The 17,863-nt window shown below is 39.3% G+C and overlaps 1 protein-coding gene across 4 annotated transcripts in view; it reads right to left on the bottom strand.

The window, feature by feature from the left end:
• The window catches only part of SHC4 (SHC adaptor protein 4), a 176,695-nt gene that overhangs the window by 60,998 nt on the left and 97,834 nt on the right, over positions 1–17,863 (bottom strand). For all 4 annotated transcript variants that reach the window (XR_009738738.1, XM_061428842.1, XM_061428843.1 and 1 more), the window contains one exon: positions 248–311. Coding sequence is in view for 3 of the 4 variants with exons in the window: in XM_061428842.1 (XP_061284826.1) it covers positions 248–311 (64 nt within the window). In the remaining variant the exon portion in view is untranslated. The remainder of the gene's footprint in view (positions 1–247; positions 312–17,863) is intronic.

The raw sequence follows: 17,863 nt of genomic DNA, 5'->3' as shown, positions 1-17,863 counted from the left end.
TTGGAAAGACTCAGGTGCTTTCTCCACTCTGTCCCTCCAGGCATCACCATTTCAGACAATGTCTGGCAAGTCAGAAAATTTGAAGAAGAACAACTTTGAGTGCATCTCAGATAGCATGCCAACTAATCAAGGCTATTCTGGACCTTGGGTCATGTGGTGGAATGAACAAACAACTATTTCAATATTATATTTCTTTCCCATAGTTAGGGAAATATAAAACAAAAAGACCACACCATTATTTATTTACCTTTCGCTTTTTAATGGCTCCATTTGCCCCAGGGACAGCTTCACACAGGCGACTTATTGCTTCCCTATAGAACAGAAACCATATAAGGACTCAGCAAGCTATCAAGTACATAGTAAATGTTCAATAAACGTTAGCAAGTTGTTATGACCAAAATGTACACTCAGATGATGGTGAGTCTGACATAAAGGGCCTCCTCCACTCCACAGGAGAAAACTGAGCTTATTCTCACCACAGCTCAAACCCAAGAAGACCCAGCAACTAATACCGAAAAATTGCTTTATAATGAGGAGTCCTATATTCACCTTCATTGTCTCTTTCCCTTGGGTTTTCAAGGTTGGTTTTCAGCACTGTACTGTTGATTTCTAACCAAAAAGGATGGATGGGACTTTACTGTCTGGGAATATTTCACAGTGTTATCTTTAGCAAAATCCCCTGTGGTGTTGTGAATAAAAAGCTTCATAGCATCTCATCGCTAAAAACAATTAAATACAAAAGAATCCAACAGTAGAAGTTTAAAAGGATCGGGAGAGAATTAAACTTCAAGGTGGTCTCAAATGGAACCTTATTGACTAAGTTACTGCTACAAGCCATTGAGCTTTCATGTAATTTCACAGAAGAAAAGAAAATCAATAGCAAATTTCCTCCTTTGCTTATTTTTCTGTCCTTACTATATATTGCACTTCCTGAGAGAAAAGCACCACTAAAAGAGGTAGTTGCTCCTTAATGGAAGTGGTGAATGCACTGGCGCCCTCCTCTCCAGAAATGCAGTTGTAACTAAGAGCTTTTGTCTCTGGGACTCAGCATTCAGAACCACCCGAGCTTTCACTTGGCGTAATCTGAACCTTTGCCTGTGGCTTTCAACACACATATTAAACTTTTCACAAAGCAAATGGAAATCTCTAAGCTCCTTCCGGATCCACTGGACATCATCATTAAATTAGCACACACACACATATTACTACAGTTTTTATATATATTAGATTTCATGAAAATATTTTCTATGTTTTGATTTTCAAAGGAAGGGAGATGCAGAGAAAGGAATGCAGATCCATTAAAAATAAATATGCATCAGATAGACAAAAAAAAAAGAGATCTATATATAGCTCTATACATGTAGTAGTGCAGAGCTATGTACTCAACATAATTATCTGCAACAAATGGATAAAGCAGCTTTTTGATTTAGCATATTTATTGTTTCTCCAGGATTCCAACCTTGTTCTCTGGAGTCAAACAAGACAACTTTGAGAGTTGGGCTCTTTTGTTTGCTTGGCTGGCCGATGGTTTGAGTTATCTTAATGTTAGTCAGTAATCGATGAGACACATCTAATTGATCTGAACCAGCCTACAGCGTTCGTTGCCTGAGTAACTAGACCTGCGCCCTTGTTGTTGGTATTTAACAAAGAGGGATTATGGGAAAGGTGTTCTTAGATCCTGTACTCCGTGAGAGCCAGCTGGGGTCCTTTGGTCTAAAAAGCTCCCTGTAAATGGGTTGAAATAAAAGTATAAACAAAAGTGGACACTGATGTTGCCAAGTATAATAGCAGTTATTATTAGAAGTAGTAACTTTTATAAGTTTTATGAAGTGCTTTCCCAGGCACTGTTTTCTTGATTCTTGTTCCAACTGTCAATAACATCTAACAAAATGTAAAGTTGTGAATTTGGAAAAAGGGAATACTTTATAGGATGAGCAGCCCTCAAGAAGAGTTTGGAAGGGTGAGTTTGGAATTGGGAAAACTCAGACAGAGGGAAGAGCAGGTGTGAAGATACTCAAACATAAATAATTACAACACGTGGGGAGCTACAGTACTTTGATATTGCAGGAGGACAAAGTGTAGTAGAAACAAGAATGAGTAAGAGCTAAGAGATGGGATTAGAGTCTGAAAACGTTTTCTGAATAAAGCCAGATAGTAAATATTTTAGACTTTGTTCTTTTTTTTTTTTTAACTTTACATAATTGTATTAGTTTTGCCAAATATCAAAATGAATCCGCCACAGGTATACATGTTGAACTCAGCCATTGGAACTTAACAGCAGCAGTAGACAACATGCAAACAGATGAACACAGCTGTGTTCCAATAACTTTATTTCTAAAAACAGTTAGCTGGCCATATTCAGCCAAGGACCATAATTTGCCAACTTCCTGATTAGATAATTCACCTGAAAGGGGTTAGAAATAATTCAGTTTTAAAAGCAGGAAAATGTTAACATTCAGTATAATTTTAGAACTAAAAATTGAAACAACTGTAAGATACTTGCTCCACTCTCATTAATTTCACAAACAGAAAGAAAATTACAAAGCCAGTATTGACAGAAAAAAGGGAATAATTCCACTTCAGGTATATTTATCCACCACTGGTGGCCTTACTTAGTATTAATATAAAAGATGACAAATGTCATAATATTTATCAGAGTTTTTGACAAGGAAGGAAGAATTTGTATTGAAACAGCACTGAGTAGTTATGTAAAAGAAACATTCATTTTAGAGTTAAAAAAATAACCCCAACAAAACAAATCAGCATAAATATTGCCACTTGCAATGTTAAATATTAGGACTGTAGAAATATGGAGGGAATCTACATAAATTAGTGGGAAAAAAGAACCTGGAATAGCATATGCACATTGGTAGCAGCTATATAAAATTAATTCTGTATAAACAGGGACATAGAAAAAAGCATTAAAGAGTAACTTGGCTTAGAGGGTTTTTTTTATGTGTGTGATTTGCTGTTTCCTGTTTTTTATTCTATTGATGTTTAGATGTAAACAGTGTTTTGTTTTTCTTCATCGTTCAGTTGATTATAATCTTTTAAAATATTCAAAAGAACGCAAGTTAGTTCCTCAGCAGGAGTTTTGCTCCTGTATTGTGGAGATGTGAGGGCATGTCAACAATGTCCCTATGGAGTGACACAGCCTGTCTCTCTTTTGCCAACAACTGCAGAGGTCAGAGAGTGTTCATGTTACAGATAATAACAGACTTTTATTTCTCTTGTTCCCCTCCCAGCTTATCCTATAATGCCTCCATCTTTATAGCCACTAAGACCAGATTTTTCTTTTCAGTTTATTGGGTAGACTTGCTGATTTTCACTCTCCAAAGTTTCACAAAGAAAAAACTCTTGCCCAGATTTAGCAATGCTTTCACATTAGAAATCCCTATCTTTAGATTTCTAGCAAGGAGTTTAAGTTTTAATGAAGAGGCATCCTATTTATATGTCAGGTTCAGCACTAAGCACCTTATGGACATCTACTCATTTAGTCTTAATAATATTATTTCAAGGTAAGTATTTTATCCCCATTTTACAAATGAGGAAATTAAAGTTCAAAGAATTTTAATAACTGCCTCTAAATAATTCAGCAGATAGTGGGAGAGACAGAATTCAAATCCAAGTCTGACTTAGAAACCCAGACTCACCATTGGAGGCACCATATTGCCAGGTGCATGAAAAGGGGGGAGTTCTAGGCTTTAGGGACTGGGAGGAGAAGTATATGGTCCTTCCTCTGCTCGCTCCCCACATAGAAAGGGGTTCCTTGATGCAGTATGGCTGTGGTAACCCACCAAGGGAATGAGGCAAGGTGATGGCAGTCAGCTCTGGGGAAGGCTCATGAGGATGTCCCAGGCCCGTGCTGTCCCAGCCCTTTGCTTTCCATACACTGGCTTATTATCTCCTTAGGGATAACAACAGCATCCAGAGCCTGGCCCTCGGAGGAAGAACACACGTGTGTGCAAAGCACACTCACTCAGAACTTTAAAGTCAGCTGAGACACCAGATGCTTCACAGGTTCAGAAAATCTCTTAATATACAACTCAAAAGAAAAAAGCAGAAACTTGTGCTTATGAACTTGCTTTTACAAAATAGTTATACTGTACACCCACATCCATAGCATTAGTCACAATAGCTAAACCATGGAAACAACCCAAGTATCCATCGACAGATGAATGGATAAGCAAAATGTGGTACATACGTACAATGGAATATTATTCAGCCTTACAAAGAAAGGAAATTCTGACACATGCTACAACATGATGAACGTTGAGGACATTATGAAAAGTTAAATAAGACAGTCACAAATGCAGATACTGCATGACTCCACTTACTTGCAGTAGTCAAAATCATGCAAAGGAGAATGGTGATTGCCAGGGGCTGGGGAAGAACGGGGAGTTATTGTTTAATAGATACAGAGCTTTAGACTTACAAGAGGAAAAGAATTATTGGAATGGATGGTGATGATGGTTGTACATCAGTGTGAATGTACTTAATACCACTGAACTATACATTTTAAAATGGTAATCACGATGGTAAGTTTTATGTTATGTGATTTTATCATAATAGACAAAAAGAACTGCCAAAAATACAGTAATTAATTAATTTTTTTTTTTTACTTTAGACTAAAGTGGAAGTGAGAAATAGAATTAACGGACTAGATCTGATAGACAGAGTGCCTGATGAACCATGGACAGAGGTTCGTGACATTGTACAGGAGGCAGGAATCAAGACCATCCCCAAGAAAAAGAAATGCAAAAAAGCAAAATGGATGTCTGAGGAGGCCTTACAAACAGCTGTGAAAAGAAGGGAAGCGAAAAGCAAAGGAGAAAAGGAAAGATATACCCATTTGAATGCAGAGTTCCAAAGAATAGCAAGGAGAGATAAGAAAGTCTTCCTCAATGATCAGTGCAAAGAAATAGAGGAAAACAATAGAATGGGAAAAACTAGAGATCTCTTCAAGAAAATTAGAGATACCAAGGGAACATTTCATGCAAAGATGGGCTCAATACAGGACAGAAATGGTAGGGATCTAACAAAAGCAGACGATATTAAGAAGAGGTGGCAAGAACACACAGAAGAACTGTACAAAAAAGATCTTCACGACCCAGATAATCACGATGGTGTGATCACTCACCTAAAGCCAGACATCCTGGAATGTGAAGTCAAGTGGGCCTTAGGAAGCATCACTACCAACAAAGCTAGTGGAGGTAATAGAATTCCAATTGAGCTATTTCAAATCCTGGAAGATGATGCTGTAAAAGTGCTGCACTCAATATACCAGCAAATTTGAAAAACTCAGCAGTGGCCACAGGACTGGAAAAGGTCAGTTTTCATTCCAATCCCAAAGAAAGGCAATGCCAAACAATGCTCAAACTACCACACAACTGCACTCATCTCACACGCTAGTAAAGTAATGCTCAAAATTCTCCAAGCCAAACTTCAGCAATATGTGAACTACGAACTTCCAGATGTTCAAGCTGGTTTTAGAAAAGGCAGCGGAACAAGAGATCAAATTACCAACATCCAGTGGATCATCGAAAAAGCAAGAGAGTTCCAGAAAAACATCTATTTCTGCTTTATTGACTGTGCCAAAGCTTTTGACTGCGTGGATCACAATAAACTGTGGAAAATTCTGAAAGAGATGGGAATACCAGACCACCTGACCTGCCTCTTGAGAAACCTGAATGCAGGTCAGGACACAACAGTTAGAACTGGACGTGTAGCAACAGACTGGTTACAACTAGAAAAAAGAGTACGTCAAGGCTATATACTGTCACCCTGCTTATTTAATTTATAGGCAGAGTACATCATGAGAAACACTGGGCTGGATGAAGCATAAGATGGAATCAAGATTGCCAGGAGAAATCTCAATAACCTCAGATATGCAGATGACACCACCCTTATGGCAGACAGTGAAAAAGAATTAAAGAGCCTCTTGATGAAAGTGAAAGAGGAGAGTGAAAAAGTTGGCTTAAAGCTCAACATTCAGAAAACTAAGATCATAGTATCTGGTCCTATCACTCCATGGCAAATAGATGGGGAAACAGTGGAAACAGTGGCTGACTTTATTTTTCTGGGCTCCAAAATCACTGCAGGTGGTGATTGCAGCCATGAAATTAAAAGACGCTTACTCCTTGGAAGGAAAGTTATGAACAACCTAAACAGCATGTTAAAAAGCAGAGACATTACTTTGTCAACAAAGGTCCATCTAGTCAAGGCTATGGTTTTTCCAGTGGTCATGTATGGATGTGAGAGTTGGACTGTGAAGAAAGCTGAGCGCCAAAGAATTGATGCTTTTGAAGTGTGGTGTTGGAGAAGATTCTTGAGAGTCCCTTGGACTGCAAGGAGATCCAACCAGTCCATCCTAAAGGAGATCAGTCCAGGGTGTTCATTGGTAGGACTGATTTTGAAGCTGCGATTCCAATACTTTGGCCACCTGATGCTAAGAGCTGACATTTGAAAAGACCTTGATGCTGGGAAAGATTGAGGGCAGTAAGAGAAGGGGACGACGGATGATGAGATGGTTGGATGGCATCACCGATCAATGGACATGGGTTTGGACATGGGACTCCAGGAGTTGGTGATGGACAGGGAGGCCTGGCGTGCTGCAGTTCATTTGTTTGCAAAGAGTTGGACACGACTGAGCGACTGAACTGAACTGAACTGAACTGAAAGAGGATCAATAGATCTCTCTCCAACAAAGGCCTATTTGCGCAAATACTCTTTTTAATTCTAATGGGTCCAATGCCCCAACTCTCGCCCCTCAGCATTACCCCTAGAAAACCATCTGTGGGCCTCTTGGGAACCCACAGATCTCAGGTTAAAAACCACTGCTTTAAACCACTCCAACTGTTTTCTTTGCTTACGTCAGTATTAATGAATCTGAAACCCCAGTCAGAGAAAGCACATATGTGCTTGGTTTCCTTGCCCTTCTTCTCAAAGATCTTTTCTTCCCCTTAGACTGGGACCAAGAGATTAACTGTAACATTTTCAAGAACAAATAGTACTTTCAATGCTTTTTGGCGTTCTTGCCACACCCTGCAACCTAAAGCACTGACTTTACACATGCTGAGGAAAAAGAAAACAGAGATCCCGAGGCAGGGATTCCTCCCAAGATGACGGTGCCACCACCCAAGCTGCCCAAGCAGCCTGCATTTCTGCATAACCCCTTGGAAGCTGACAACCATGGGACACTCTCCAGCAAGCAAACATTCAGCAAACGTCCTCTCTTAGAGGAGCAGGACTTTTCAGAGTTTAAATGGCTAAAGATTTCCATCCTGGGAGCCTGTACTAGAAAGAGAGAGAGAGAGACCCAGAGAACCAACAGTGGTCACTTTGTTTATTGTTTTGCCACATGAGAGAGAAGGGGAGAAGCAGGCTGATGTAAGAGAAGGAGAATGCAGTTGAAGATTTGCTTTTAAGCATATAAAATCCTGCCTACGCCATAAGACCGAAAAAAGATATTTTGTCTGTTTTAACAGAGCCCAAACGTCACCCAAACAAAGCTACCTTTCTTCATCAACCCCTGGCCGCTACAGTACTTAAGTTATAATTTTTCCATGTCTTTAACCCTTAAACAGTTAAGCTCCTCTGGAAGCAATGCTGCCCAATCATTGTGTATTTTTGTTTTTGTTTTTTTTTTAATTTGGAAGGCAATATCCTAATCCAAGACAAAGTGGAGTGTTTAAGGGAGGGTGGGAGCCTGTGAGACAGATTGTTTCTAGTGAATGTCAAAATGCAGTTCTTCAGTAAATAGGAAAGCCAGAAAATGTGTCACATGAAACCAGGCAAATGGCCCAGGAAAGCAACTCTCCCCATCTCCACACACACACACACACACACACACACACATACAGTTCCTTTTTGTCCAAACCAATAGAAATGAGAATAACTTTTATTCCCTGAAAGAGCCTTTCCAAAAAAAGAATTCAAAAATATGTAAGTAGAACAAAGTCACAGGGGATTTTCCCTTACTTTTCATTTCCAACATGAATCTTTAAATGAATCAGTTAATAATGTGCAGGGACAAGTTGTCACCTGAATGTCTCAAACCGCCTTCCTATTGATGAATGTGAGGATTGTAATTCAGACTCCACATCGTGTTAGTTTTATGTTGTTCCAATTGTTCTAGGGAAACTAGTACCTGCTTTTTTGAAATCTTTACCTTCAGAACATCAAAGCTCAGTGATCTATGTGTTCAATTTTGTTCAGCTTGGTGAAATTAAAGACCTCCAAGAATATATGCAAGCCTCAGACAGGACACTTTAGAACATGAGCCTGCCTCCGTGGCGATAAGCACACAATGAGTGCAGTCAATGGCCCTAGACCAGCAGAAAATGGAAAACTTCAAACTCCCTTTGTGTTACTATCAAGGGCATTGCCCATGCACTCTGGGACGGTTGATGCTGCCCATAAAATATATCCTTTCATTTTGGAAACAGGCACTTTGGGTCCCAGGATGGTCAAATCAAACCTTTTAGGAATGCCCACAGCATTTACTCTCACATGGACTTATCTCACCACTCTGTTCAACCTGAATTCTATTCAAAATCTGATTATAAAGTACATTTGCAATTCTACCCAGCCCAAGCCACCACAGAACACAGGTTGTTCTGTCTATTTTGTGATTCTGCCCTTTGGCTCTGATGCAAAGGTTAACCCATGAATTGTACTTTAATGAAGTTGAAAGACCATTCTGTCTCCACGGTAGCACCTCCCCTGCAAGTCTCCCCCCAGTAAACAGAAATGAAGTCCTGATCTTCTCCTATCCCCACAATGATTTCTCATAAAATGATCACATGTTTCAAAATGCAACGTGGCTTCTACACCTTCAAATACAAAATGAGATATGGGGTTGATTTCACACAAAACACACTGGAATTGGTAAATCCAAAAGACTGTCCTCCTTTACTTTGGAATAAACTAAAACCATTCTGTTTTAGACAAAATATTCTAAATTATTATTAAGGCATATCTTTTGAGGTTAAAAAGTATACTGATCATATAGTGTGGTCACTTAAGAATTTTTTTAATGAATTTAAAAAAAAAAAACAGATTCAACATAATCACCCACCTTTATTCATCATATTTCACTCCAAATGACGCTTATCTACTTCCAAAAATAGGCCTATCTTCATAAAAGGAAAATTTGGTGCCATTTAAGATACTTAATACAGTTTGCCATAAAGGTATGTATAATGTTGAGCAAGACAATAATGGGTAATATGAGTGTATAACTCCCACCACTGTTTAAAAAAATAACTTTCAGTGTTTTATGGGCTATTTGGTATATATACTACAGATTTTATCTGGCAAGTCCAGTTTTCAAAAATGTGTGCGTGTGCCTCTAGAAGGAATCAGTAACTGGCCTAGCCAGTTGGGTCCACTGGTGGGACAACTTTGGCCTGCATATTAGCTAAGAATTCACTGAGATAACCATTTAGGTAAGTGGTGATCAAACTTTCAAGTTCTTAAAAATTAACTGGCTTGCTGGTTAAAAATGCAGATTCCTGGGACTGTTCTTGGGATTTTGATTTTATAGGTCTGCAGGTTAACAGCCTCCCCAGTGATTCTAAAGCAGATCAGCTCAAGGACCACACAGTAGACCAGAACTTCTACTTGAACGCACTGCACAGGGTGCCTGGTTCTGTGCTCTACAGCTTCACCCAGATGGCTGTGTTAGTGGACGTTAAGGAATTAGGTCACTTGCTCCAGGCAGCTATGATGGGGAAGGCTACGCACGTAATTATGTTCCATTTGGGGGGAAATCTGTATTCAATTTAGTCAGTCAATGTGCTAGGATAGATATTTAGTATAATCGTCTCCTCTCCCCTCTGTCCTCTTTATCTCTGCTCTTCTCACAGGAAAGGCTTTCATCAGAGGGTATCTGAAGACCCTGAATATCTTTGTTCCCATGATCCCCTGCACACATGGGTGGTGATAAGTGACCTGCATTCTGTCCCGTATCTGGCAGCCTGGATGTTGAGAAGTCTAGACCATATGCCCCTCGAAATATATTCATGTTCTAGGCAGTGGTTTGCAACCGTGGCTGCACACTGGGGAAACACCGGGGAGCTTTAACAAATCCTGATGACTGGGTGTCATCTCCAGACATTCTGATTTAGTGGGTGAGGGTGGACTTGAGGATTGGGAGTTTTAAAAGCTCCCTCAAGTGTTTCCAATAGAGCTGAGTCAGATTGAGAACCTCTTCATAGCAGTAATCACCATGCCTTTTTTTGTCCAGGGCCAGAGAGTAAAAACTGCTAGGCTTTGTGAGCCATATAGACTGTCACAACAACACAACTCTGCCTATGCAGCTGAAAAAGCAGCCACCGACAACACGTAAGTGAATGGGCATGCTTGAGTGCCAAAAACACTTACGGACACAAATGTGAATTCCATATAACTTTCACAAGTCACAAAATATTTGTCTTTTGATCCCCCACCCCCAATCATTTTTAAAAAGTCAAAAACCATTCTTGGCTCAAAATATGGCAAAATCAAAATCAGATAGCAGGTGGTTTGCTGAGCCTTCTTCTGGAGCTAACCAGAAATGAATGTAAGAGGCCATGGGATCACAATCAGCTATTAGCTTGTATGTGGCAAAAAACCTATTAAAACACAACCTTTTAATCATCACAGACAGATTGTTTATACGTACTTGACCTTGGTCTAGCTCAGTATGTTGGTACAGGAAGCAGCTGGGTCTTAAAAGAGATGAGTTTTCTACTACATAAACACAAGGGTTATGGGACTGCTTTTACATACTGTTAATTATGACCTTCCACTCTTTGTCTCTCCTACCAGCATTCAATGACAGCAAAAGAGACACTGATGTATAGAACAGTCTTTTGGACTCTGTGGGAGAGGGAGAGGGTGGGATGATTTGGGAGAATGGCATTGAAACATGTATAATATCATATATGAAACGAGTCGCCAGTCCAGGTTCAATGCACAATACTGGATGCTTGGGGCTGGTGCACTGGGACGACCCAGAGGCATGGTATGGGGAGGGAGGAGGGAGGAGGGTCCAGGATGGGAAACACATGTATACCTGGGGCGGATTCATTTTGATATATGGCAAAACCAATACAATATTGTAAAGTTAAAAAATAAAATTAAATTAAAATATATTTAAAAAAAAAAAAGAAAGGAGAGGGAAACCGAAATCCTTCTTCTTTTTGTATCAACTAAGTTTCATTAAGTGACATGATATCTTGTACATGATACAGAAGAAAGTGCTTGGGGGAGATACATAAATAAACAAAAGTGTAAAATTACTATAAATGTTAACAGGGGGAAAAGTGGAGGGTTCTAATTTATCTACAACTCCTCTATGATAATAAAAAAAAGGCTGGTTGAGTGGGCTCTGCAATCAACAGCCAGAATTCAAAATTTACCAGTCTCCTATAATCTCTGTGATATTGAACACATTTTTAAAGCTTTCTATGTCTCAGTTTCTTAAATTTATAAAGTGGGAATAATGATAGTGCTTAGAACAATGCCTCAAAAATGTTATCCATAATTATTGCTTTATCCTTAAAATGTCTATCTGCTTTGAGAACTGGTTCTAAACTGCTTTTTACAATGTCTAGTACCCAACAGCACACTCTCTGGTTATAACTGGAATTATACAGAAAACATGTTGTAGAAGAGGCCCAATTATGTCTGTTATACATACAGCAACAGATGGTCCAAGTTTCTATAAAGGCAGAATGCCTACTTGATTTTCTTTAGATGCCTCCATGGCACCTAGTGGGCTGCCTTGGACATCCTGAATGTTCAGTATGTAAATGTTTAGACAGCTCTATGGCACTGAAACAAAGTATGATCCTTGTCCCCTTGTATAACCCAGATCCCCCTTCAGAACAGAAGTACTCATTACCCTGGTTGTGGGAATGTTCGCTGCTCATGTCTCACAGCTGAGTTCCTTCCCCAGAACTTGTCTCTCTTTTAGTTACCTTTTAGTTACCATAAACATGTCCCTCCCAAGAGGCATGACAAATGACATGACATGACATGACAAATCAATACGGTGTTCAAAGGCCTGGTCTCCGCACCCAGGAGATATGCTGAGGGCTTTGTTGAGACAGCATCACTATTCAACACTGCCACCATGTCAAACCTGCAACCCTCACTCCCCTATGTGTTGATCTTAAGAATTCTCCCAGTATACCTTTTGCATTTAACTCTCCATCTCAGCATCTGTTTCTAGATCCATAAGTCCTGCTAATGAGCTGCTGCCAGAATTATGCTCCTTTACTTTGGCATAAACATTGAACTAGAAGATATCTTCCCTTTTTAAAAACTGGCATTGTCAGAGCTAATAGTGAACTATCCTTTTTTGTTCAAACATGCATGCACACTCACATTTTCCTAGAGGAGGTGCAGCTCTCATAAGCTCCAACTCATGTTTAAGTAAATGGGTCAGAACCTGCATTTGCTCCATTAGGCATTTCACAGTTATCCTAAGGAGAATCCTGATAAGAAATGGAACAAATCTGACTGGCAAAGGGAGAGACTGCCAACTGTCTAGCATTTCCTTTGACCACAAAGCCTTCTTTTTATCAAAGAAAAGTCAGGCTGAGATTACTTTTTAATGAATTTTTAGTGCTTTCCATCTAGCTCACTTCCTAAAAGCAACTGCATCTTTGATTTTTCTGGATATATGGTATCTTGAATCCAGGCCAAATTCCATACACTAGGCTTCCAGGGAGAACCTCAAGGCCCAAAGATGATGGATGATGGAGCCCTTGTGATTGACTGCCCCACTAAAAAAGGATAGAGACTCAATCCCTTCTTAGCCAGACGCACTCTGAGGCCCACGCTAAGCTTTCTCAGGAGGCTCCTATGCAACCGCAGTACTGGTGTTTCTAAGAGCAATGGTACAAAGGCCTATTTTACTTGCATTGTTAAATGATTCAGACCAGGAAATGACCAGTGTATCCATCAAAATCAAAATTAGAAACCCAGTTTCTTGGTCCTAGAGACATTTGCACAGAATATACTGGAATATGCTTGGGGTATTACAAACATTCAGTACTGACTTTTAAAGGAAACCAAAAAGGGCCAAAAAGGGAGATACCAGAATATATTCTCAACTGGCTCTGCACAGTAAAGAAGGCTTGAGGGAAAAAAAATCACCGGAAAAAGTTATTTCATTCAGCAATTGAAGCTAAAAATACTGAGGTCGTCCCCAAATGCATACACTTTAACATTCATGCATTTTAAGCTCTAAATTAATCTGTTTCTCCTCAAACACTTGAGGCGATCCACTGAAATCCATACTTAGATATGGACAGATAGCTAACTAGTCTCACTTAGATCAGGTGAAGTGTGTATACTGCCTGTTAGAGGAAGAGTGCATATGTGTTCACATGATAATATATGCACATCTGTAAGTTTCTGTAGATTCATATGGATAAATTAGCAGGTTCTGATTTCAGCTGCAACATGTTTTTAGAAACAATTTCATAAAGTGGATCATATTTTCCATGGAAAAAACATTTTAATTGGAAGTTTCATTCCTGACAAAGGATTTCTCAACAAATCAAATATAGATACTATAAAGAGAATTAACAAAACTAATCACCATTTTATAAACCTCTACAAATACGTAAAACACTAGAATAATGCCCTGCATCCCATAAAAACTGCATAAAATACACAATACCTACACATGTAGCCTCAATGTTTCTTGAAATACACAAACACTGCATCGACATACAGGTCAATTGAATTGTGTTCAAAAATTAATAACATTTCGATTAACAATTCAGAAAACCTTAAATTTTAGTGGAGCATTTGGGGGATGATTTAAATATGTCCAATCTTTTTTTTTAAGGTATTCAAAGAAAGTGATCTATTGTCTTATTTTCCCTTTGAGGTAGGAATCTATTTTTTACTGCATTTACTACTGGCATTTTACAAGCTACTTTTTCCTCCTCCCAGTAATCGCCCTTCCCAATATACGAGAGCTGGAGAAGGGTATGGCAATCCACTCCATACTCTTGCTTGGAGAATTCCATGGGCAGAGAGGCCAGGCAGGTTGCAGTCTACAGGGTCGCACAGAGTTGGACACGACTGAAGCAACTTAGCACATGCACAAGCACAATACTCACGTGTTACGGAACTATCATTTTGCCACAACGCAACTCTGTCCTGGCCGAGGCTGACTGGCCCAGTATTGGGCCCCAGTCACCATCCTACCTGGGAATTTGACATCCGGAATTGAGAAAACCAGAGGTAGGGAATCCCTGCAGCCCTGCAGTCCTGACTCTATCCTTCTTATCTGTTTGATTGTCCACTTCTCAGATTCCAGGAGCTGCCTCAATATCCTTTCAGGAAATTCCCCTTTTGGCTTACCTAGGCAGAGTTACTTTCTGCTACTTAAAGCCAAAGACTCTTAATAAATATACCCACGGCAAGGAGATGTACTTAAAATTATTTCTTACACCTTAAAGCTCAGGTCAAAGCAAGTACTATTCATACATAATGACCTAGAAAATGTGTACATTAGATGATAAAAGCATGTTACAAATTAATACACACTATCTAATCTCACCTTAGCTTTCAAACAAATGACTGGAAAAATCTTACACCAAACTACCACTACTAGTTACCTCCAGCAATTTGTTTATTTTTTCTTTAATTTTACCCTATCTCTCAGTTCCCACAATAAGCCAATTTTAGTATTTATAATCAGAAAAATATAGTGAAAAAGAATGTTAGAAATCAGATGTCCCAGAGGCCTGACATCAGCGATGGAGATGGTCATAGCTGAGTTGTTTCCTCACTTAGAAGTGATTTTTAAAAGGTGGGTCAGGCCTGCATTTACTGCCTGCACTGTCCCCCATCATCTTAGTCTATCCACAGCTATAAGAGCAGTTTCTTAGCTTCAAACCAAAACAATGTCACTAGAAAATATTAAGTGCTATAGGGACAGGATTTGGTATAAGGGTTCCTGGGTTTGAGTTCAGGGAAATAGCTGTGTGGTCTGGGGATGGTCCCAAAGACTTCTCTGAGCCTCAGCATCCCCTGCTCAAAATTACAGTACGTTCTTCTCAGGGTGATCATGTGCTTCATAAGAGAGCAAGGCAAGTGAAACAAATATCAGCTACTGTTAACTACTTTCACCTCCTGTCCTGCAGCAGCCCTCTTGGCCAGCAGAGTTTCTGGTTGGGCTTCAAGAAATTAGAACAGACTACATGCACTTTTCCCCAAATTATCTCAGCTGTGGGACCTGCTAGAAACAGGCCTTGACACTTCAGCTGTCCTTCTCTTACTGGCTTTGCACACTTTCAGCAAAACAAACTTAGACAACCTTGAATACTTCAAAAATATAACTCATCTAGTAACCAACGCTTTTTAAAAATTGTTGTAAAACACATATATAGTACACATCCATAAAATTTACCATTTTAATAATTTTTAAGTGTATAGTTCAGTGGCATTAAGTACATTCACATTGTCATGCAATCATCAGCACCACTCATCTCTAGAACTTTTTTTTCACCTTCCCAAACTAAAACTCTGTACCCATGAAGCACTAATCCCCTTTCCCTCTAACCCCTGGCAACTACCAATCTACTTTCTGTCTCTAGATCTGACTACTCTAGGCACTTCATACAAGGGAAATCAGACTACTTTTTTGTCTTTGTCTTTGTATTTGTCTTTTTGCATTTTTCCTTAGCAGAATATCCTCAAGCTTTGCAGTAGGCTGAATGTTTCTATCTCCCCAAAATTTCTATGTTGAAATCCTAACACCCAAAGATGACAGTACTAGTAATTGGGGCCTTTGGGAATCAATTAGGTCATGAGGGTGGGGCCCTCATGATGGAGGTTAATGCTCTTATAAAAGAGGTACCACAGAACCCCCTAGGCCCTCTGCAAGGAAGGATATGATCATTCTGTCATCCAGAAAAAGGCCCTCACCCCACCATGTTGACACCTTGATCTCAGACATCCAATCTCCAGAGCTGTTAGAAATAAACATCTGTTGTTTATAAGCTACTCTATCTGTAGTATTTTGTTACAGAAGCCTGAATGGACTAACACAAGGTTTATTCATGCTATAGCATGTGTAAAAATTTACTTTTTTGCAGCTTTATTGAGATATAATTGACAAATAAAATCATAATATATTTAAAAGTATACAACGTGATAGTTTAATAGCTGTGAATATTGTGAAAGAATTCCCACAATCAAGTTAATGAGCACATCTATCAGCTCACATATTTACCTCTTTTTTTTGGTGAGATTGCTTAAAATCTACTCTGTTGGCAAATTTAAATTGTATTATACAATGCAGTATTAGTCACTGCATTAGTATGCTATAGTCACTATGCTATACATTAGATCATAAAGGCCTTAATCATCTTAAACAAAAGCTTGTTCTTAACCAATAGCTCCCCATTTCCCAGCCTCACGATGCCCCATCCTTTGGTAACCACCATTCTACTCTGTTGCTATGAGTTGGACTTTTTATAAAAAGATTACACACATAAGTGATATCATGCAGTATTCATCTTTCTCTGTCTGACTTATTTCACTTAGCATAATGTCCTCCAATTGCATCCAGGTCATCAAAACCGGCAGGATTTCCTTCTTTTTAAAGGCTAATGTTCCACTGTATGTATATACCATGTTATATACCATGTTTTGTTTATCCATTCATCCATCAATGGATACTTGGGTTGCTTTCATCTTATGAGTCTGTGAATAATGCTGCTATAAGCATAGGTGTACAAACATCCAAGTACCTGCTTTCAATTCTTTTAAATATATACACAGAAGTGGAATTGTTCAATCAGAAGATAATTTTATTTTTAATTTTTTAGGAACTGCCATATTGTTTTCCACAGCAGCTGCACCATTTTACATTGCCACCAGCAGTGCATAAGAGTTCCAATTTCTAACAACCTTGTCAACATTTAATTTGTTAAATTAAAAGTTTTTTGTTGTTGTTTGGGGGGTTTCTTCTAAATAAGAGCCATTCTAATGAGTGTGAAGTACTATTTCACGGTGGTTTTTATTACATTTCCCTAATGATTAGTTGTGTTAGGCATCTTTTCATGTGCTTATTGTCTATTCGTGTGTCTTCTTTAGAGAAATGTCTATTCAAGTCCTTTGCCCAGTTTTTAATAGGGCTGTTTGGTTTCCTGCTGTTGAATTGTAGGAGTTCTTTATATATTCTGAATATTAATTCCTTATCAGAGATCTGATTTAAGAAATATTTTTCCACTCCATTCTGTGGGTTGCCTTAGTGACTGTGTTTCTTGGTCCTGCTGCTGCTGCTGCTAAGTCGCTTCATTCGTGTCCGACTCTGTGCGACCCCATAGACGGCAGCCCACCAGGCTCCTCCGTCCCTGGGATTCTCCAGGCAAGAACACTGCAGTGGGGTGCCATTCTTGGTCCTACTTGTGCTCAAAGTGCACCTGCGTGTGACATTGTGCTAATGACTGTGAGCAAAAGGAGCCCTTGACTCCCACACCCTCTCTCTGTGTATTTGACTCTGTCATCCTATCAGAATCCTTCTCAATTGCTTGCAAACATTTTTTAAAATTACTGTATCTTTGAAGACTTCTGAAAGGGATGTAATTGGCTATTTCATCTCAGATATCTGAGAAGCGAAATCTCAGTCCTAAAGAGGCTGTGAGGAACCGGGGTCAGCACAGCTTGAAACTAGCAGAAGTTGTCGTTATCCACACGTTCACACACACACATGAAACCTCCATGAGGGTTTCCTGATGGCTACACCTGTGTGAGAGGAAGTACTTCCACTTACATCAGTGCCTGCCATGGAGGATCTGACTGTCATGTATCACTGTAACTGGTCTCACCAGCTGATAAAGGTCAT

This window comes from Bos javanicus, chromosome 10 (genome assembly GCF_032452875.1).
Source record: "Bos javanicus breed banteng chromosome 10, ARS-OSU_banteng_1.0, whole genome shotgun sequence".
Classification (NCBI taxonomy): domain Eukaryota; kingdom Metazoa; phylum Chordata; class Mammalia; order Artiodactyla; family Bovidae; genus Bos; species Bos javanicus.
This window is presented reverse-complemented; position numbering and strand designations above follow the sequence as displayed.